This window comes from Condylura cristata, unplaced genomic scaffold (genome assembly GCF_000260355.1).
Source record: "Condylura cristata isolate star-nosed mole 26May11 unplaced genomic scaffold, ConCri1.0 scaffold00026, whole genome shotgun sequence".
NCBI classification, from domain to species: domain Eukaryota; kingdom Metazoa; phylum Chordata; class Mammalia; order Eulipotyphla; family Talpidae; genus Condylura; species Condylura cristata.
Window position 1 is genome coordinate 7,833,753 of NW_004567127.1, and position 20,479 is coordinate 7,854,231.

General features: G+C 53.6%; 2 protein-coding genes across 2 annotated transcripts in view; both read left to right on the plus strand.

Annotated features, from left to right (window-relative positions):
- The first annotated feature begins 83 nt into the window (after positions 1 to 83).
- Positions 84 to 8,615, plus strand: WDR77 (WD repeat domain 77). Its single transcript, XM_004689655.2, has 10 exons — positions 84 to 371; positions 622 to 807; positions 1,830 to 1,971; positions 2,250 to 2,299; positions 4,424 to 4,494; positions 4,626 to 4,680; positions 5,057 to 5,128; positions 5,681 to 5,789; positions 6,278 to 6,346; positions 6,904 to 8,615. Exons 1-10 carry the CDS (start codon positions 257 to 259, stop codon positions 7,061 to 7,063), a joined length of 1,029 nt encoding a protein of 342 aa, XP_004689712.1. The 5' UTR covers positions 84 to 256; the 3' UTR covers positions 7,064 to 8,615.
- A 5,223-nt stretch (positions 8,616 to 13,838) lies between these two features.
- The window catches only part of OVGP1 (oviductal glycoprotein 1, 120kDa), a 33,363-nt gene continuing 26,722 nt past the window's right edge, over positions 13,839 to 20,479 (plus strand). Inside the window, exons 1-8 of the mRNA XM_012730023.1 lie at positions 13,839 to 13,863; positions 14,410 to 14,439; positions 14,770 to 14,974; positions 15,865 to 15,921; positions 17,400 to 17,565; positions 18,060 to 18,184; positions 19,226 to 19,334; positions 19,432 to 19,617. Coding sequence (XP_012585477.1) covers positions 13,839 to 13,863; positions 14,410 to 14,439; positions 14,770 to 14,974; positions 15,865 to 15,921; positions 17,400 to 17,565; positions 18,060 to 18,184; positions 19,226 to 19,334; positions 19,432 to 19,617 — 903 coding nt within the window. The remainder of the gene's footprint in view (positions 13,864 to 14,409; positions 14,440 to 14,769; positions 14,975 to 15,864; positions 15,922 to 17,399; positions 17,566 to 18,059; positions 18,185 to 19,225; positions 19,335 to 19,431; positions 19,618 to 20,479) is intronic.

The following is a 20,479-nucleotide window of genomic DNA, read 5'->3' on the forward strand; positions in this document are numbered from 1 at the left end:
ACCACGCAGTGCTCTCTGTCCACCAACTTCGACTCGGTGTTTTTATTCTCGCGAGAAGAGGCGCAGCGCCCTGAGAACCTACGACCCGAGAGCAGCAGCCGGGAAGCGGAATGGAGCCGTAGGCGCGGTCTCGCGAGATGTGGCGTGTCCAGCTTACGGAGAGGGGCGGAGGCGGAGAGGGAACCACGTGGGGGTTATTGCGCGGCCTGAATCTCGGCGCCTGGTTAGGGTCTGGATTGGAATTGAAACCGTGGAGATGCGGAAAGAAACCCCAGCTCCCCTAGTGGCCCCGCCGGCCCGGGAGTGGAACCTGCCCCCGAATGCGCCCGCCTGTATGGAGCGACAGTTGGAGGCTGCGCGGTACCGGTCGGGTGAGCTGAGATCCGGACCTGGGAGCCCCTCACCCCGGCCCGGGGCGCCCCCCCGGGGACTGATCCTCCCAGCCCGCCCCTTCCCCGCTGCCAGCCTGCCCCTGCCTCGCGCTCCGATCTCCGTCCCCAACCCTGCCCGGTGTTCCTGAGCTCCGATCCAGACCCAGACCCGGTCCGCGTGCTGTACCGAGCGGTCGTCATGGAGACGAGCCCTTTCACTTCTCGTGCTGACAGCTTCTACCTCTCTTAGATGGGGCGCTGCTGCTCGGGGCCTCCAGCCTGAGTGGCCGCTGCTGGGCTGGCTCCCTTTGGCTTTTCAAGGACCCTTGTGCTGCCCCCAACGAAGGTTTCTGCTCCGCTGGCGTTCAGACGGAGGCCGGAGTGGCAGCCCTCACTTGGGTGGGGGACAAAGGTATCCTGGTGGCTTCCGACTCAGGTGAGTGGGATGGAGGCTGGGGGACAGGTCGGGCCAGAGTCCATTTTTAATGCCCCTGCCATACTCAGTGCTTGGGGGAGCTCGAGGGTATTAGCGCAGATGAACGCCCCTTTGCAGGAGGGAAATACCTTTTCTTAGATTCTAAATTGCCCTGGTGGGAATATCTGGCAATGTTCACGACAAAACTGAAAAGTGGAGTGGAACCCGTTTCCTCTCTGTAACCTTTCCTGTATCCCCCAACCAGTCGAAAGATACTCTCGATCTTAAAGGTGATGATGAAGCTTGTCTGTGCTGTCTCTTTCCATGTTTTTCCATCTTAAATGGTTTTATTCTGCTTTGTTTTGTTTTGAGCATTGGGTTCAGCAGTGGTTTCACCTTTAGCCTAAAATAAATCAGAATTGGCAGTAGGGGGTGGAGTCCAGAAAACTACAGAGTTCCTTTAGGTCCTCCTTAGGGCGCTGAAGATAATATATGCAAGTGGCACTGAAGATTAAGTTGAGCTTGAAACATTACACACTCAAGACAGCTGGAGGGGGAGGGTTTCTGTACTTAGGCAATGATCTGGTTTTGTACTCCAGATCATTCAGTTATTCAGCAGTATTAAATAAGAACTTTGTAACATTTTTTCAATCCTCTAAATAATTGGCGGTGTTCAGCCACATTGGGCTGTGTGCTATACAGGCAATTGTGGAACTGTCATCTTTTCTTCTAGGGACTTAGGTTCCAAAGTTTTCTCACTAGAAGTAGGATAGTGGATTTTACAAGCTGGATCACCTTGCTTTGTCTTTCTTGAAGCTTTCCTCACCTAATTGTAATGCCAGCATAAAGCAAATGGCCTGAGCGTTAAACAAACCCTCTGATGACACGGACTTGCTTTTGTCGGAATCCTGGCGATTTTTCTGAACCTTTGCTGCTGCTTCTTTAGTCACAGTGCGACAGTAGACAGCTCGAATCATCCAAGTGAACTACTGTCTTGTTATAATCCAAGTAGATTCCCCTTACTTTCCATCACACCCCAACAGGTGCTGTTGAATTGTGGGAGCTGGATGAAAATGAGACCCTCATTGTGAGCAAGTTCTGCAAGTACGAGCATGACGACATCGTGTCTGCAGTCAGCGCCCTGAGCTCCGGCACGCAAGCTGTCAGCGGCAGCAAAGACTTCTGGTGGGTCCCTGTTCTGACCGTTCCTGTCTCTAGGTCTCCTTTTCGTGTCTTTACTACTCGATTAGCCTCACTTACTAATGTTTTGGAACCCACTTCCTAATTACAATATGTTTGTAAGGTTTCCTAGAGGTTGTGCAGTGTCCTGTGTAAATAGATCATAGCAGAAGCTCATAGCAGAGGCATAGAACATGCTGTTTCCAGGAAGGTCTTGTCTGAACACGTGTGTTTGTGTGGACGGTGTACATCAAACGTAAGCATTTGTTTCCTTTCACTTTTAGCATCAAAGTCTGGGACCTTGCTCAGCAGATGGTACTGAATTCATACCGGGGTGAGTGCTTGCGTTTTCTTCGTCAGTCCTGGCCTTCATGGTTTTACTTTTATTCTTGTCTGAGTTTAGCATAAATATTAGGGGTGATGGTTTGCTCTCCCGCCTATGAGCAGGCCCCAGTGTGTGTCCTTTGCCCTTTTCTTCATGCTCCTGTTTCTCTATGGATGACTTGGACTCCGAGATTCAGGCTCTCAGGCCTCTTCTGCTCCTGCTTCTGTGTTATCGTTTGGTCACTAAGTTCTTATAATCTCTCCCCATGTGTTCAATGATCTTCCTGTCCACTTCTCATGCTCCCTTTATTTTCAGCTTTTCCTCACACTGCGGTGGCACGCATCTCATCTTCCCACCTGTAAGCTATGTTCTTGACTTAGTTTGTGTGGCTGGCAGATTAAAATGTCGTTTCTTTGGCATCGCCTTCAAGCCCTTTTACTGCACTCACTTCTCAGCATCCCGTGCTAGCTAAACCCCACCAAGGCTGTCTTTGGCATTCTGTAAGTGGAAGCCCTGAAACTTGAGAATCTTAAACTTTTGAATATTCACCTCCAAAAAATTTTTGCTTTTTTGTCGAGAACCATCATTTCCTACGAATGTGCATTTTTTTACTCTCCTTAACAGTACTGGCAGGTGATTTTTATTCTTCATGAAGAGAGGTGTTTTCAGAGATAATGGAGAAGCCTTACTGTGTGTGTGGCCAAGGGGCGCGGATGCTGTGAGCATCTCACCTGACTGGCTAGCACCTTTCTGCTAAGGCCGGCTTCAGGCACGATTCAGATATGTGCCAAGGCAGAATTGCAAACACAGACATCCCCGGGGCCTGTGGGGGCCCTCGGCAAGTAGGCAGTAATGTGAAGAGGCCGCTGGCTGAGCACTGCTGTATTTGCCTATTTTTCTTCAACATATGGCGTTTTCCTGGTCAGTGCTAGTTCTTTTTCCAGGCTTTGTCCTTTCAGCCTTTTTTGCTAGTGCTTGTGTGTATCTTACTCCACCCCACTTCCCCCATAGCCCCTGAATGCCACCTCCTTTGTGGGTGGGAGAGCCATGTATCACTCACCTTTTGTATGCTGTCACAGAGCTTTGCTTTTGCCAAGTGAGCAATAAAGTCCTTTCAGCGCACTGGGCCCGCACAGATTTGAAGCTTGGACGGGTCTGTGAAGGGTGGTCAGTCCCATCCTTTCTCAGCAGTTTCATTCTCTTCCTCAGCGGTCTGCCTACATGACTTTAGAGCCCGTGAGTCCCCAGCCTATGGGGACCTGTAGTGGTGATGTTCAAAAATGTTAGCATGTGGGCCTCTTACAAGAGTGTTGGAAACTACCCTTTCACCCATTTTTTTTAAATTGGTACCTAATTTAAGTTTAAATAGTTGCAAAAAAGGTCATTTCTGGCCCTATCACTTAATGTGCACTGTCTCCTTCCTGTCTGAGGAAATTTTGTCTTTGCAGATTAAGCCCATAGAATTTATGTAGAATGTGCCAATTTTCAAAATTCTCATCAGAAACAGCTGGGTCTTACAAGCGCGCTTGTGTTTGTGGTGTGGCTGGAACAAGGCCAGGCCCTTGATGGACTTGATCCGATTCTCTTTCTTCATTCTTACTTAGCCTTTTAGAGGAGAGCGCCTTCTGTTTTTTAATTTGGGTTTTTATAGTCCTGGGCTTTGTACCATAGACTTGGAATGGGTGAGAGGTGGGTGTTCTTTCTGACAAGTGGGAGAGGGGTGATAATGAAGGAGGAGGCGGAGCGGCACATTAGCAGACTGGGGGCAGCTTCTGCGTCCAGTTTGGGGAAAGAAAACCGGAGCCCTTTGTCAAACGCTGGAGATTTCAGTGTCCAGAATTCTCTTAAAATTTATTGCCTGCTACCTGGAGGTGGGTGATTTTCATTCAGAAACTATTCTGGGATGTCTGAACCACAAAACTCCTGCACTGTTCTGACTCAGCCCTCAATTTCCTTTTCATTGTCTTCACTAATTCATTTAGTTCCCAAGTCTTTTGGGCTTTATAACCTCCTCAGACTTTCTTTTTCGGTTGTGTCTAATGCAAAACCTCTCATGAGGTTTGCATTCCTCACGCCTTCCTCCTGTGCCTTGATGGGAACACGCCTGGTCATGCTCCTCTTTCTCCGTCACAGCTCACGCTGGGCCTGTCACCTGCGTTGCCGCTTCCCCTCACAAGGACTCCGTGTTTCTTTCGTGCAGTGAGGTGAGATACAGCTTCCTCTCCCTGCTTGCCAGCCACACCGAGATCCTCTGAGCCAGAGTCTGGTGTGGAGACTCCATGGCCGGCAGTTGCTTCTTTGAGTTGCGAAGTCCTTGTCATGTTCCTCCTTCTAGGACAATAGAATTTTACTCTGGGATACCCGCTGCTCCAAGCCAGCGTCGCAGATGGGTGAGTCCGAGAGGCAGTGGCGGGGCCTAGCCTGGAGGAGACTTTCTTGGTCCGAGCCAAAGGCAAATTGCCAGGTGCACAGTCACTGCCATGCAATCTCTTGCCCACCGAGGGCTGGTTCTTGGTGGGTAAATTATTTTACGTTTCCTGGAGGGGTGGAGAGAGAGACCAGTGTTGGCTATTGTCAGACTTTGATTGAAATGCACCTGTGTCTAGCATCTAGAGACTGTGTCCAGCATCTTGAGATGGGTAAATGCAGGTTCTGAGGGTCAAGGCTGAGACAGCCCCGCCTTGGGGTGGAGAAAACCACAGAGCGGTGCTCCTGGGCGTAGAGCGACTGCGTTTGGAAAGCAGAGCCCTGTCCTCTCCTTTGCAGGCTGCAGTGCCTCTGGCTACCTTCCTACCTCCCTGGCTTGGCATCCTCAGCAGAGTGAAGTCTTCGTCTTCGGTGAGGCTACGTGCTGCACCACACGTGGCTTTGGGTAGGGGCAGACACGAGGGAGCTAACTCCTCACACGCCAGACGAGCTGCGCGGCCTCCTCAGCACTCCAGGGCACTGGATGACCGTGCTGTGGTGGGAGGGAGAGGCGGGTGGCCCGCGTGGCTCTAGTTTCGCTTTGGAGCGTGACAACCTTCCCCCAGAGGACCTGATTCTTGATCGTCTGCTCTGGCGCCTGTATTCTGGGTGTGACTAGAACGCTGGGCCACGACGCAAGTGGGTGGCTGTGCGGCATGGACACGCCTGTTCTTGGCTGCCGTGCTGTCACGGAGACGGCGTGGGGCTGTGCCTAGCGCGACGCCGCCGTGGGTAAAGTGGTAACCTCCACTGCGGTTGCTTGATTTAACACCCATCCAGTGGCCTTGCTCAGAGTTGTTAACTTGCCCGACACGCAGGACCAGCTTCCGATTCAGGCCTGGCTGACCCCATCACCAGTTTAGCATGGAAGCCCGAAGCTGCTGCCCTGGCGTGAGCCCCTTTTCTGTTCCCTTCTTGCTCTAGGTGACGAGAACGGGACGGTCTCCCTGGTAGACACCAAGAGTACGAGCTGCGCCCTCAGCGCTGCTGTGCACTCCCAGTGTGTCTCGGGGCTGGTGTTCTCCCCACACAGGTACCTCCCTGGGCGTGCGTGGGGCCCGTGAGGGGTGCTGTGGTGGCAGGGTACCCGCTGACTCGCCCGCTCCTTCCGGCAGACACTGCCTCGCGGAGATTTCAGAGCACCTGAAATCTCCTGGCCATTGTCCTTTTGGGGGTTGTCTGGCTTTCTCTCTGCTAAGGGCTAACATGTGGCCTCATTGCTCCGCACCCAAAGCGATTCATCTTGTGGGCTATGCTGGCCAAGTCCGTGTTGCTGGTTATTGCTGAAGCTGCAGAGCGGGATCATCCGCTGGTTGTCAGGGGGATTGGCAACCCCGACTGTGCCCAGTTTCTCTCATCTTGCTTGGAACTTGCAGTGCGGACTTGAGCGGTAGCTAGACCGCAACTGAGTTTGGCTCCAGCTACTTCTTCAGTTTAGCATGGGGGTCGGGGGCGCCCAGTCAGGGCTTTGTTTTTGGGCCCACGGCCTTCACCTTCCACAGCCTCCCCTTCCTCTTCCAGCACCCCCTTCCTGGCCTCTGTCAGTGAAGACTGCTCGCTTGCCGTGCTGGACTTGGGCCTGGCTGAGGTGTAAGTGTACCTGGAATCCTGCGAGCGGGATCGAAGGGGCGTGGCGGGTGGCTGGAGCCTTTTCTCTCGGAAAATGCATCTTCGCGGGCACCAGGTGATGGGCGCAGGTGCACAGCTGAGCATGTCCTCGTTCCTGGGGCTGACTCAGCCAGCTTCTTCCTGGTGAAGGAGGCGCCGGGTGGTAGCAGGCGCATGTCTGCATTCTAACCCTGTCCTGGAGGGGGACAGCCTGCCCCTTTCATACAAGTGAACACAGCCGGGAGCGCCCCTGCTCTGGGGGGCGAGGCACCTGCAGGGGCTGAATTGGGTGGGATTCCCAGCCCCTGGCCATCTCACTGCCCATCCCCCAGCGCACACTGTCTTTTCTTCACCTGTGAAGAGGGCCATGGGCTGGGTGCCTGGTGATGTCCTCACTGGACGCCAACCGCCATCCCGTGCAGGGCCGTGCGGGCAGAGTGCTTGCCACACACCCCTGGGTGTTGGGTTTTCTGTCTTCTCCACGTCTGCTTCTGCCTCTTGTCTCTTACCATGCCCCATTCTTTCTTTTTCCCTTCTAGGTTTAGAAGCCGAGCCCACAGAGACTTTGTCAGAGACGCGACTTGGTCCCCACTCAATCACTCCCTCCTCACCACAGTGGGCTGGGACCATCAGGTCATCCACCACGTGGTGCCCACGGAACCTCTGCCAGCGCCTGGACCCGCGAGTGGCACCGAGTAGCTTAGATTTAAGACAAAGAACAGCACCCCCACAAGTGCGCACCCCCAGCCTCTCCGCAGGAGAGAGGGAGCACGGGAGCCTCCCCGGTGTTGCTAGACCAGACTGTGAGGTTAATAGGCGCGGCCTCAGCTCGGGGAGGCTGGATTCGGGGGTCCTGTTGTCTGTCCCAGGGAAGAAACACTTGAAAATGGATAGGTCCGTTTTGTGTGTCTAAGTGTCTGTAGATACATAGTTTTTGGTGGGGGGGGGGAGTAAAAAGTCTACCCCACTCTTTCCCCAGGCTCAGCCCCCGGCCCCCCAAAAAAGTTCACCAAAGGGTTTTATGCTTCTGTAGCCGTGCACAAGGAATTGGCTTTGTCTGCGGTCTGGGGTGGGTGTCCCTGGCACGTCGGAAGCAGCTATACCCTCTCAGAGAGACAGGAGCTATTTTATATTTTTATAGAGCTAGTTGTAGTGTGTGCAGTGCTTCCGTTCCCAGAAGTCCGGCTCAGTTCGCCTGGAGGCTGGGCCAGCTTTCCATGCCTCCTCGCCACTGAACTGAGCCAGAAGTCTATTTCCCGGCAGCATAAAGACTGGCTGGGGCCCGTGAGTTGCGGCACACCCCCTCCCCTGCCCGCTTGTTGTCTATGAGATGAATTGTTTTTCTGCCGTCGATGCTATAGAAGACAGTTTGGGGGTGATGGTGAGCCGGCAGGCATTTTATTAAGTTAAACTGACAGCTGACGCAGGCTTACAACGAAAGGTCGGACACCACACCTATCCAGATAGCCGGGGCCCTACCCTCTCCTGCCTCTGGGCCCCTTTGTCTGGATACAGGAAGACGCTTGTTTTTTACGGACGCTGAAGATTTTAAAATGCAACATTGGAGAATCAGACAGACTGACTGGTGAAATAAAAAGTTCAGGCTTTGTTAGTCTGTCTTCAAAATGTGTGTGCTGTGTGTATTGAGGATGAGCATGAGCTACTGCGATGTGGGAATGGGCTCCTTTTACTGTTTGAGGTCAGGCAGGCTTTTTTGGCATTTCATGTCACTGCTTCAGGAATGGATATTTTCCTATTTCCTTTGTTAATACTCTGAAGTCCGTTGACTTGACACATGGAATTCTGCTGATCACTGGCCCACCAAGGTCTGAGAGGCTCACCCTGGGGTTAGTGCTTGGATCCACAAGAAATAGAGTCTTGAGTACAGTTTCAGGTGACACCGGACGAGGGGCTGTCTTCTGAGGTATCTCTCCTGCCCTGTCCAGATCAATTCCCCAATGAACAGTTGTGTGGACGTTACCTGCTGGTGCCAGTCACGTTCAGGCAAAACCACCGAAGTTCTTAACTGCTCTGGACTTGGAGCTGCATTTCTTCTGGGCAGCATTTCACAGCAGGACACTGAGGGAGTGGTGGTGGGCTGGTGGCTGCATTTTATTTTGTAATCCCATTTCAGAGGTCTCTAAACTTTTTTTGTACATCTAGCCCTAAAAGTAAGGCTCTGATTTTTTTAAAATTTAATTTATGCGTACAGAACTGGGGTATAGGCCAGAAATACAGGGGTGGTGAAGGGTTCACCAGAGGCAGAGTGGGGCGAATAATAGGCAGAGTGATGAAGTACACTGCTGAAGGGAGCAATGGGGAGGCGGGAGAGGTCTGCCGCGCCCTGTGGGTCACCTCTAGGTGCTGAAGCAGCTGAGCCAAGTTTGCAGTGCTGCGTCCTAACCGGTTGTGCCATGAGGGACGGCCCAGACTCTGATTTTAAGATTGTTTTTGGAAGTGAATAGTGTGCTTCCCTATTTGTATTTCAGTAGTTGCTTTACTCAGTAACTTTGTATCTATCAACAAAATAGAAAAAGATTGATCCAACATACACTTTCCATGAGCTTTTCAGTAAAACTTGCACTAAAGGTTACTCTGTGTCTGGGAGAATTTCAGGCATCCACGGAGATAATACCCATGGATGAAGCTGAGAAAATTCTATCCATTATTTTCAGCAAAATTATTGCCAGGCTGTGGGTCAAACTGAAAGCATTGTTATAATCATTTGTTCAGGAAACTGGAAAAAGGTTAAGAAAGCTCTAGCCTCAACTTGGAGTTCATTAAAATGTCTCAACCACACCGGCAGCATAAAGAGCATAGTTTTAGAAAAGTGACTGTGAACAGACTGGTTTTTGTGACCCAGACTAGATTCTCCATCAAAAAGGGGCAATTCTGGAATTGTTCTTTGCTGCATTGTCATGGGACCGGTACCATCTAGAAAGACTGAGGAGGGGTTAACGCTTCTTTTCAGTGACATCACATAGTCGGTGATTCCATGGTCCTTTATCTTCTGGTGTGAGGTTGAACGCCTTCATCTTACTCTGGAGACACCTTGTGTCGTGAATGATCTGATCAATACATGTGATAGATCATTAAAAGTCCAAAATATGGTAAATAAAGGCTTTCATCCTTAAACAACATCCTTCTACTTTGTGGTGGGTCCAAACAGCACCAGCGGCTCTCAATCCTTGGGTGAACTTGCAAAGGCCACCCATCTGCCGTGAGCCTGGCTCTGCCTACCTCACCTGGGGAGGCACCTGGCTTGCAAGTATTACAAATTCCGGTTTCGAATTGGAATTCTCCACCGCAGTCATAATGCTCACCTGGGTTCTCAGTGGGAGGGAATCAATGCCTTTCAGATCACACAATGCAGGTTACACAAAAGAACTAAATTGGCTTCAGGTTGTCAGCACATTAACAAGCCGCTTCTCTCACAGAAATCCTCTGAACAGAGTTGAAGCTGGCTGACGTGGGTGAGCCCTTGAAGGCCATTCTCTTAATTCCATTTTGCTCACCTGGGTGGACTATGACCAAGGACCCGGGGACAGGTGTCCAGCACCTGACCCAGCCAAGGGTGTGTGGCCTGTCATGACAAACCAGCCTCATTTGTCTTCGAGTTGCTTTGTTACATTGTGATGACCTGAAAGGAAGTCCCCTAACAGAATTGTCCACGTTGGCCATTTTCAGGGCCCATGCAGTGGCATTAATCTCCATGACCGTATTGTGCACCCACGTCACCATCCATCATCCCAACTGAGACTCTGTGCCCTTTAAACAATGCCTCTTGCCGAGCCTCTGGCTACCCCCAAACCACCTTTTGTCTCTACAAATATGATTACTGTAGGTTGAGCTTAGGAGGTCCTTCTGTGACTGGCTTATCATTTTATTTTTTAGGGAGTTGGCTTGTTCCCCCAAGGGTGGTGGCAGTATTTGAGAGAAATGCAGATTGTTCCAATCTACTGAATCAGAATCTCTAGTTTCCCAAGCTCCCCGGGGACTCATGCACGTTTAAAGTGAGAAGACTTCACTTTGTAATCAATGGGGCTGTTTATTTAACATTTATCCCAGTGTTCTACGGGCTGGAGCAGACACCTGCTCTCTTCTGAGGAAGGAATGAGAGGACACCACCATTAGCGTGATTCCGCAACCAGGGCTTCTTGCCCTCGGCACTATTTCACTATGGCATTTCCCACAGGGATGGGCACTTCCCCGTGGAGGGGCGCTCTCATGTCCTGCAGGATGATGAGCAGCACCCATGGCTTCTGCCCCCTCCATGTGGAAACCACAAGTGTCTATAGACATTGGCAATTAGCCTGGAAGGGTGGGGGCCAATTTTTGCCTAATTCAAAGCCTCTGGCCGTAAAGGAAAAGAAAGGGGTCCTTGCGGGCCCTCCCTGGTGGTGCAGCAGGTTAAAGTGCAGCACTGCAAAGCTGGCCGCAGCCACCTCAACACGAGTTCAATCCCCCACCAGGAAGCTGACCCACAGGGTGCCGCAGACCCCTCCTGTCTCCCGGCTGCTCCCCTCAGCAGTGTACTTCGTCCATCTGCCTGTTCTGCTCCCCACTCTGTCTCTGGGAAATCCTCTAACCACCCCTGAGCCTCTGGCCTGTACCCCAGTATCCATAAATTCTGTATCCATAAATCTTTTTTAAAAAAAAGGGGGGGGAGGTCCTTGACTAGACGTACAAGATAGTTAACTTTCTCCTAATGATCATTCACTCAGTTGGGACTTTTTTGTTGTTACATATAAAGCGGCCACGAACATCCTCATCCTCTGTGCACTGAGCAAATAGTTATGAAGACCAGTATCTACAAATGAAATTGGTAGGTTGTAGGATAAGTGTATTTAGTATTTGTGATATTCTCCAATAAGTGCTAAAAAGACTGAAGAGATAGCCCCAAGTTTACTAATGAGTTATAGTCTTTTTGAAATCACCTCAATTTTCTGACTTAAATTATCTATGAGATACAGATAATGATCTATATTCATTATAGGTAATTAATTTTAAATCATCTTAAAATATCTGAAATTGTGGGTTGTAAAATTATATGATAATATATATATTATATATAGAGTATATATATATAATGTATATTATGAATATAATATACATTAAAAGAAACACCAGTATTAAAAATTTAAATTATCCTCAAATGCAGCCAAAAATTTTATGCCAGATAATGGAAGACGCCATCCCAGTTTATACAGCTTCTTCATTTTAGAGCTGCAGTCACGCTCCGTGAGTTTAGGCCGGTCTTAGCTAGTACTTTTGGTTTTCATAGTATTCAGCCAACTAATTTTGTACAAGTCATAATTCCCCAGTTGATCCACGTGAGCATCACAAAGCTTCGGTCCGGCGTTTAGCTAAAAGCGAAGCACCGTGTGTCCGTGACGTGGCTTCCTCTGGGTCAGGGCTACAAAATGCTTCAGGGCTTTCCTCGGTAATCGGCCAGAGCCATTTGGGAGAGTTCGTGAGAACCGGCTGAGCCCAAGGAGGAGTGTTTGTGAATGTCCGGGTGGTTTCCCATTGTGACAGCAGGAACTCAAGGTGGGGTGTGGGCACAGGGCGACCGGGGCACTGACCCCCACGCAGTCTCCTCACACAGTGGTACACAGTGGCACTCCAACAACAGCCGTTCTGCCCACACAGTCACGGTTGCCAGCCCGTTGGCACGGTGGTTCCTGGGCATCGATTGTCAGGCCTTGACATGCTTCTCAGCAACATCAGTCACTGCTACAGCGGAACAGTTGGGTCTGAGGTGGGGCCAGCTGTGTCCAGTGCAGCAGAACAGGCAGCAGGGGTCTGACCGGGGTGCAGAGGAGGGAGGATCAGACTGGCAGGGAGAGCTGGCCCCGTGATGGGTAGCGGTAGTGGAGGGAGACTGGGTAGGAGGATATCAAACCGGTAGGAAACTTCAGTGATGTGGAATCTGGGTGGGGAGGGGGTGCGAGGTGGCATTTGGTGGGCTCAGAGGAGGCTCAGTAGTGGAGAGAAGCAGACATTTCACATCAAGAGGGCTTAGGGGCCCTCCCTGGTGGCGCCAGGGGTTAAAGCCCAGCACTATGAAGCTGTCCGCAGCCACTGTAGCACGAGTTTGATCCCCAGCCAGGGAGTGACCCACAGGGCACAGCAGACCTCTCCCGTCTCCCCACTGCTCCTCTCGGCAGTGTATTTCAGTCAGTCGGCCTGTTCTGCTCCCCCTCTGTCTCTGGTGAATCCTCTCACTGCCTTGAGCCTCTGGCCTGTTCCCCAGTTCATGCATGCATACATAAATCAATCTTTAAAAAAAAAGAGGGCTTAGAAGACCGCAAGTAAGACCCCAGGCGTCTGGCCAGACTGAGCCAGGACCCAGCCCTAGGAACGAGGCATGGTGCCGAGCCGTAGAGAAATCAGAGCGGAGGCCTAGCAGTGAGAACAGGGGCACACGGCTGGGAGCTGGGGAACGTGGGAATGCAGGGCAAGGGCGTCAGAGGCGGGCATCCTGGCAGGGTGAGGCGGGCATCCTGGCAGGGCGAGGCGGGCATCCTGGCAGGGCCATCTAACCAGTGGCACTGGTGCTTGCCAAGGCTGTGAGGAGCCATCGCTCATCTGCCCTGTCCCTTGTTACCTTGCCTTCTGGTCAGCACCTTGGTGACACGTGGGTCAGGGGAGCACTCAGTCGCCCAGAGATGGAGGCGTAGGGTGGGATGCAGAGTATTTCATTTCTGGTCCTCCACAACTGAGAGCCAGACTGACTCCTGAGAGCCCACCATGGTCTGGGAAGAAAACCGACACATCCTAAAAGCCTCTGCTTACAGACCAGTTCATCCTTCCTCTTGGTGCATTTTTGATGAAACTGGCTCCCTGAGACATTCGCCTGCTGGTGCTGCCTGCCTGGCGGGCATTAGCGTTTGAGGTTGAGGGCCTCGTATTACCCACAAGGCTAGCAATCTTTCATACATTCTCTAATCCCTCCACTCCCCGTTGAGATCAGTACCGGCTGTTATGTCCATTTGACACGTGCAGAACTGACGGTCAGCGTTGTGTGAGCCTGGACGAGAGAATTCTAGTGGGCAGCCCTGAGATTCAAACCTTGCCTGAGCCCAAGGCCGGGCTTCAAACGCCATGCCACACCACGACCCTCGTCAGTAACCTCACACAAAGAAGCTCTGCAACCGGAGAGTTTCTTCCTCCTGTTCCCTTGCGTGGCTAAGCCCAAGAAGAGAGGCTGACCCTGCTTTGCCCTCGCCGAGCACAGGGGGTACCCACTCTGTGCCAGGTCGGGTGGAGCTGTTCCTGTGTTGGCTCCAACTAATGAAAGAAGAGGGCCAGCGAGGCTGAGGTTACTGTGACTTTGGGGCAGCTGTGTCATTTATCACTGAAGGTGGTTTGTGTGCATGCAGCGGGATCACGTCCGTGCCGCCTCAGGGAGCCTGGTGAAGCTCTTATAAAGCGGCTCCAGCTCTCACCTTGCATCCGCCAGACCGTGGAGATGGGGAAGTTGTTGCTGTGGGTCGGTGAGTCTGGCAGGTGTAGTTCCCTCCACGCCACGTCACGTGGCAGCTTCCAGGCTTCCTTAGTGGGTCGCCTCTCCAGTGCTGGAGAAATCCCCAGGGGTGCGGTGGCTGGCGGGGTGGGGGATGTAGAGGTGGACAGGACATAAGGAAGGGTCAGAGGGACCCTGGGAGGAGCCATCAGAACTGTGATTCTCAAACCTTGCCGCACAGAGAACATTGTAATACCTGCCAGCTCCCGCTTTGGGGTAATTTGATCAGAGGCCAGGGCTGAGAAGCCCTGGCTGGGAGCTTTTGCTGGGACTTGCCAAAGCGGTTGCTGCCCCTGGACAAGCCTGTGGTGTTTGTGTTAGAAGGGAAGGTGCTGAGGTTGGTCTGGCTGCCCCGGCTGGACTTGGGGAAGGGGAAACTAGGGAGATGGGTGTCTCCAGTTGTACAGCTACGTCTGGCGAGTCTGTAGTTTCTGGGGAAGCTTGCAACCGGTGTGTTGGGGGCCACTTGGGGCGTAGCTGTGACTCTGTGTGAGATTCCTTTCTTCCTTTTCTGCAGGGTTGCTCCTTTTCCTGGAACACCACGAGGGTAAGGGACTTCTCTTCCTCTCCAGAGCTAGCAGCAGTTCTGGCTTTAAAGGGCTTGGCCACCGGGCCTGGCCCGGCCATCAGGATGCACGGTCCAGGCTGTTGAGCAGGGTACATGGTCACCTGTGTGCCGGGAAGCAGTTTCAGGGCCCCTCTGACCGAGACATCATAGGACATTCATTTCTCCCTGGGCGGGATGGGACCACGGTGTAGATTGCAGAGCGGGGTGGGGGTGTTAGGTGGCCGGGCCCCTCGGGCTGTGTTCACACGGCTCTGCGGAACTCTGCTTCCCGTCCTTGGTCTCTGCTGAGTCCTGTGCTCTCTCCACCAGGGGCTGCCCTCAAACTGGTGTGTTATTTCAACAAATGGGCACATAGTCGCTCCGGCCCAGCCTCCGTCTCGCCCCGTGACCTGGACCCTTCTCTCTGCACCCACCTGATATTTACCTTTGCCTCAATGAACAACAACCAGATCATTGCTATGGATCGCTTGGACCAGAAACTTCTCTATCCAGAGTTCAACAAGCTCAAGGAGAGGTGTGTTTGTGTGGGATGTGGGCTCACCCCCGCAGGTCTCATTGACAGAAGGAAATCCAGCCTCTGGATTTCCTCATCAGCCCAGGTCCTTGCTTCCTCTCATGGGCACCCCAGACTTGGAGTTCCCTGCTGCTAAACACGCCGGGCTCTTTCTTCCTCTTTGTCTTTGGGTTGCTGCTGCCTCTGCCTGGACTGTCCTGTCTTCCCTGAGACCTCCAGCCTAGCGGTGAGACGGCATGACCGGGTGTGGGCACAATGTCTCCAGTCAGCAGCGCTAGTATTTCCCTCAGCAGCTGGCACTGCAAACCCCACCCTGGCAGCCCTGGAGGGAAGAGTCCGTGTCTCCCACAGCTCCGTATGCGGAGGACTAGGGCATGCTTGGCATAGAGCAGAGCCCGGAAGCGCTCGCTCAGGCCCTCTCCTCCTGGACTCCTGGCTTCGTTCCCGTCCAAAGAGGAGTGTCACCAAGTCCATGGTTATATGAGGGCTGGGGAGTGGGGAGCTCCCTGGGTGCAGGGAGCGAGTCTGTCTTGTGAACTCTTGCATCTCCAGCACCTAAGTAGTCGATGGAACATAGTAATTGCTCAGTAAATGCTGAATGAGAGCGTGAGCAAAGAGGCGCTGTAACGATGTCCTTTTCCTTTTCACTGGGACAGCAAAGGGGTGTGGGAGTGTTTGGTGGATTTTGGACCACCTGAGCGTTCCTGGGCTGCGATGACTGAGGGTGGGTGGCCCGGCCTGTCCCTCCCCTTCCTCTCCTTCCTCTACCTGCCTTCCCCCTTCACTTCCCCTACTTTCCATTGCTCCCCAAATGAATGAAGCAAAGAAGGGTGACGGCAGCCGTCCCTGGACTGAGCACCCCTCTTATCACCCTCTTCCCCTCGTTACAGGAACAGGAAGCTGAAGACACTGTTGTCCATCGGGGGGTGGGAATTCGGCACACTCAGGTGAGACTTGGCCAGCACCACCTTCTCTCTGGGGCAGGCTGGGGCTGAGGGGGAGAGCAACAGGCAGCAAGAAGTGAGGACAGGGGTGTGAGCCCGGCCATGTGGGAGCAGTGGACACTTCCAGAGTCCTGACGTGGGTGGGCTCAGATGCCCCTTGGCCTTCTCTCCATGACCAGTGGGCAGAGACAGGGACCATCAGGCACGCCGTGGGGAAGGGGCGTCAGAAGTCAGGACACCTGCTCACAGATGTCCCTGAATCCTTGCTAAGGGGTGGGGCCTTTCTCTCAGGGCACAGGGGGAGACTTGTGTGGGACCGGAGGAGGAACCTAGACCTCCCGGGGTCTGAGTTTGCTCACTCAGCCAAGATACCACCTGTTGTCTGGGTGGAAAGGCGGTGACCTGAGCACGTGATGAGCTTGGCACCTAGAACATCAGGTCCCACAAGGGGCCCCTGCTCTTGCTGGCACGAGGTGACATGGAGATACAGGCCACCTTCTGTATCCCCTTTTGTGGCTGAGGTCGGAGGCACCTGCCTTCTTACGTGGACCGGCGAGCTGCAGGAGAGGGAGGCCTGGTGGCCCGGCACACACGGTGCATCCTCAGTGTGGTGGGCAGCGGGGGAGGGCTTGGGCTAGGCGAACCAGGCTCTGCCCAAGTGCAGGTTTTGCTTGTCCCTCTGTGGCCGCGCCTGGACATCCCAGGTGTGTGAGATGCTTTCCACACCCTGGGTCACAGTAGTGGATTGTATCCCAGATTTGTCGAAAACAGAAAGCAGGAGTGAGAGGCATTAAGGAGCTTGCGTGTTCCTCAGAGATCACCTGCAAGGAGGCGGCCAGCAGACGCCAGCTGGTGGCCAGGACTCCCTCACTCTAGCCAGTTAACTTTCTAATGAGGGCACCCAGGATTAGCCCAGAACAGCTTAGCCTTCAACCCCAGTAAGTCAGAATTTTTCCAGTAGCATCTTCACTATAAAAGAGAAATCAAACCAAAGCAGAAAAAATTAAGTCCATGAAGGAAAGAGCAAAGAGAAGGGGCCCCTAGTCACGCCACGGGTTATGGGTCCCAGGTCCAACTTAGCTCATAGATCTTTCTGGAAATGCTGGTCCTGGAATTGAGTCCCCACAGCCCTCAGCAATGGAGTCAGAGAAAGAATGTCCAGGCAAGGCTAGGCCAGTAGAGCTGGGCGCTTAGCTGTGAGCAAACAGCACAGAGAGGCAAAGCCCCCGACTGGGGGGCACCTCAGGCTTTGCAGACAGAACACTCTGGAGCTGTCTCTGCCCCGGGCTGCCTGCCTGTTTTCAGCTCCTCCCTGCTGCCTGAGTCCCACGCCTGGGAATTTATCTCTAGCACTTGGAGGGTGTCTAGGAGGCTGACGAATGTCGAAGGCCTGCACTCCTGCCCACCCCCCCGGTCCAGGCCTGGGAGGAGGGCCCAGTCCTGTGGACAGCCGTCCTCAGAGGAGCCCAGTCTCCCTGCAGGTTCACCACCATGCTGGCCACGACAGCCAAGAGGAAGACGTTCATCAATTCAGTGATACCCTTCCTAAGGACACACGGCTTCGACGGCCTGGACCTCTTCTTCCTGTACCCTGGACAGAGGGGCAGCCCCGAGCACGACCGGTGGAATTTCCTCTCCTTGATTGAAGTAGGGCCCGTGTGGCAGGTGTAAAATGCAGAGATGATGCTTCTTTTATCACACCTGGCCTTGGGGCCTAGGAGGCGCATGGAACGGGGAGCAGGGGTCTGAGAGCAGAACAGAACATTCTTTTACTTGCAGCATCTCGAGGAGCTGGGCGCGAGAGCTGCTGAGCAGGGTCCCCGCGCCTCCAGGTCCACCCCAGCCCCCCATGCGCCCCAAGTGCTGCCCTCTCTACGCAGCTTCTGGGGCTTGCTCAGGCAGTCAGTCTGAACCCCGTGCTCTGACCTGGCTGCTACCCCACTTCTGAGTCACTTGCCACACTGGCTCACACCTCTGCCCCCAACCTGTGGACAGGGCCTGCGTGTCTCTAGACAACCCCCCCACCTCTGTGTGCCCCACCCCTCGCTTGTCTCCAGACCCCTAAGTGGGGCGCTGGACCTAAGGGCTCCAGGCTGATGCCTCCCCTGATTCTGTTCTGTCTGGTTGTCCTGGCTTTCCAGGAGCTCCTGTTTGCCTTCCGGGAGGAGGCGCATCTCACCAGGCGCCCAAGGCTCCTGCTGTCTGCTGCTGTCTCGGGGAGCCCACACATCATCCAAAGAGCTTATGATGTGCGCCTTCTCGGGATGTGAGTAGGGCAGGACAGCAGAGGCTGCCCAGGCCCCTTCTGCACTCTCCACGCGCCCCCCTGGGGCAATGCCAGTTTAGGGGGTGGGTGCAGGACCCGTTCATTATACCAGGGCTCTCCTTGGGAGGCCAGAGGGAGGCAATGTCGTCCCAGCACCCACAACACCATCACTGCATGCCCTTTGCTGGGTCTCACGGGCCTGACCTGGCCTGGCCATGCTCAGCTGCAGACACACTGTGTGACCGGTGCCTGGTGTCACAGTGGATGAATTAGCAGCCGCAGAAACAGAGCTAGCAACACCTAGTCAGGCCCAGCTTTCAGAGCACAGGTCTCCATGCAAAAGCCACAGAGGAGACAAGAAACAGCTCGGAGCTCTGGACACATTTGCTTGAATCTCAGATCAAGAGCTTACAGAGGAGAAAACTGAGGGACCAGAGAGAGGCGGGGGTCTCTGTTCTCTGTGTGGGGCCACACTGGGAAGAGAGGTATCATGCAGGAGGAAAGGGGAGCAACCCTGGGTCACGGGGCTCGCTGATGCCGGTTTCACAGTCAGGCGGGACTGGGGAAGTCTGGCCTCCCCCCAACGGGATGACCTTAGGCATCTCAGCCAACCTGAGCTTCTGCTTTAAGGTGCAGGTAGTTACAGTACTTGGGGCTTTGGCAGGATGAAAGCTGAGTCCGATAATCCATATAAACCTGCACACCTGTAGCTGACTCAGCTGCACCTCCTTGTTATGAGAGCTTTCTGGAAGAGGTTTCTGTGGTCCGCTGAATGGCAGAAAGACAAAGGCTCTTTTCCTGGTGCAGGAGGTAGCTGCTTTGCTCGGGACTATATCTGCAGCTTCTGCAGGCCCTGGTGGGGGTCTGGGTGCCTGGGCTCTTGTCTGCGCCCACCCCCGGGCCCCCCTGGATGGGGTGGGCCCCTAACTGCCGGTGGCAGCATCTCAGGCAGAGGGCAGCGGTGCGGGCAGCCCTGCACAGCTGTTAGTGAGCACCGTGAGAATGCGGCCTGAAATCCGACGGCCCCGTCTTCCCCTCCAGGCTCCTGGATTTCATCAATGTCTTGTCTTATGACTTCCATGGAAGCTGGGAGAAGTTCACAGGACACAACAGCCCCCTGTTCTCTTCTCCTGAAGACCACAAATCTTCGGTAAGAGGAAGCTCTCTGGGGGCCCAAACATCAGCTCCTGAGTCCTGGTCAATAACTCTTGGTGATGAGGAAGAGTTTGTGTCCTTTCTACCTGCAGGCCTATGCCATGAACTACTGGCTAAAGCTCGGGGCCCCACCACGGAAGCTCATCATGGGGCTCCCTGCCTACGGACGTACCTTTCTCCTCTCCAAAGCCTCTGAGAATGGACTTCAGGCCGCCGCTGCGGGGCCAGGGTCCCCAGGGAAGTACACCAACAGGGCTGGCTTCCTGGCTTACTTTGAGGTGACGGGCGTAGGACCTTCGGCTGCTTAGCCCCGCTGGGACTCCCCTCTGCAAGGGCTGGCACAAAGACTAGCGTCGGGGTAGTTTATCGGGGCAGGGGAGCTCCTCTATCTGGGGTTTCCTTTTCCTCCCGTGAAGTTCTTTGAGGCTTTGGTAAGGGATGAGGGGCTGGGGAGGGGGAGTGTGAATGGAGAGGGATGGGTATTTCACCTCTTAAAAGAACTGTAAATGTTTACAAGTCATCCTGATGTACCATATGGGCTATAAGGCACGAATGTTTGCAACGCGTGTAATGTCTAACATTTGCAAAAGTAAAAGAATCGGAAAACCTTCTCTCCCCAGCCCCAACTACTCTGCACCCAGCTTCAACCCCACCCCCACCTACCCACCTACAGTGGGTATCACTGACCATTTACAGTCAGTCTTGTTTCATCTTTGCTCCCTGGTGCCCTCCCACTACTAGATTATGTTGAAGCAGTTGCCAAAGAGCCTCTGCTACTGATCGTTTCTTCTGCACCCAGTGCCCCGCCCTTAAAGCCCAACTCCACACAGCTTGCTCTGGAGTGGAGGAGAGAGCTGGACCCAAGGCAATGTAGACTCAAGAGAAGACAGACAGAGGCAGAGCAGCGATAGGGCTCTCAAAGGTCTTCTAGAACAGGTAGATACTGAGCAGAGCTTCAAAGCCAGGATGAATCCTGATGGGCCAGAACAAGATGGGAAGGGCGTCCCAGGCAGGTGACGGCAGGTGACAAGCTGAGAAGGGCATCCCAGGCAGGTGACGGCAGGTGACAAGCTGAGAAGGGCATCCCAGGCAGGTGACAGCAGGTGACAAGCTGAGAAGGGCATCCAGGCAGGTGACGGC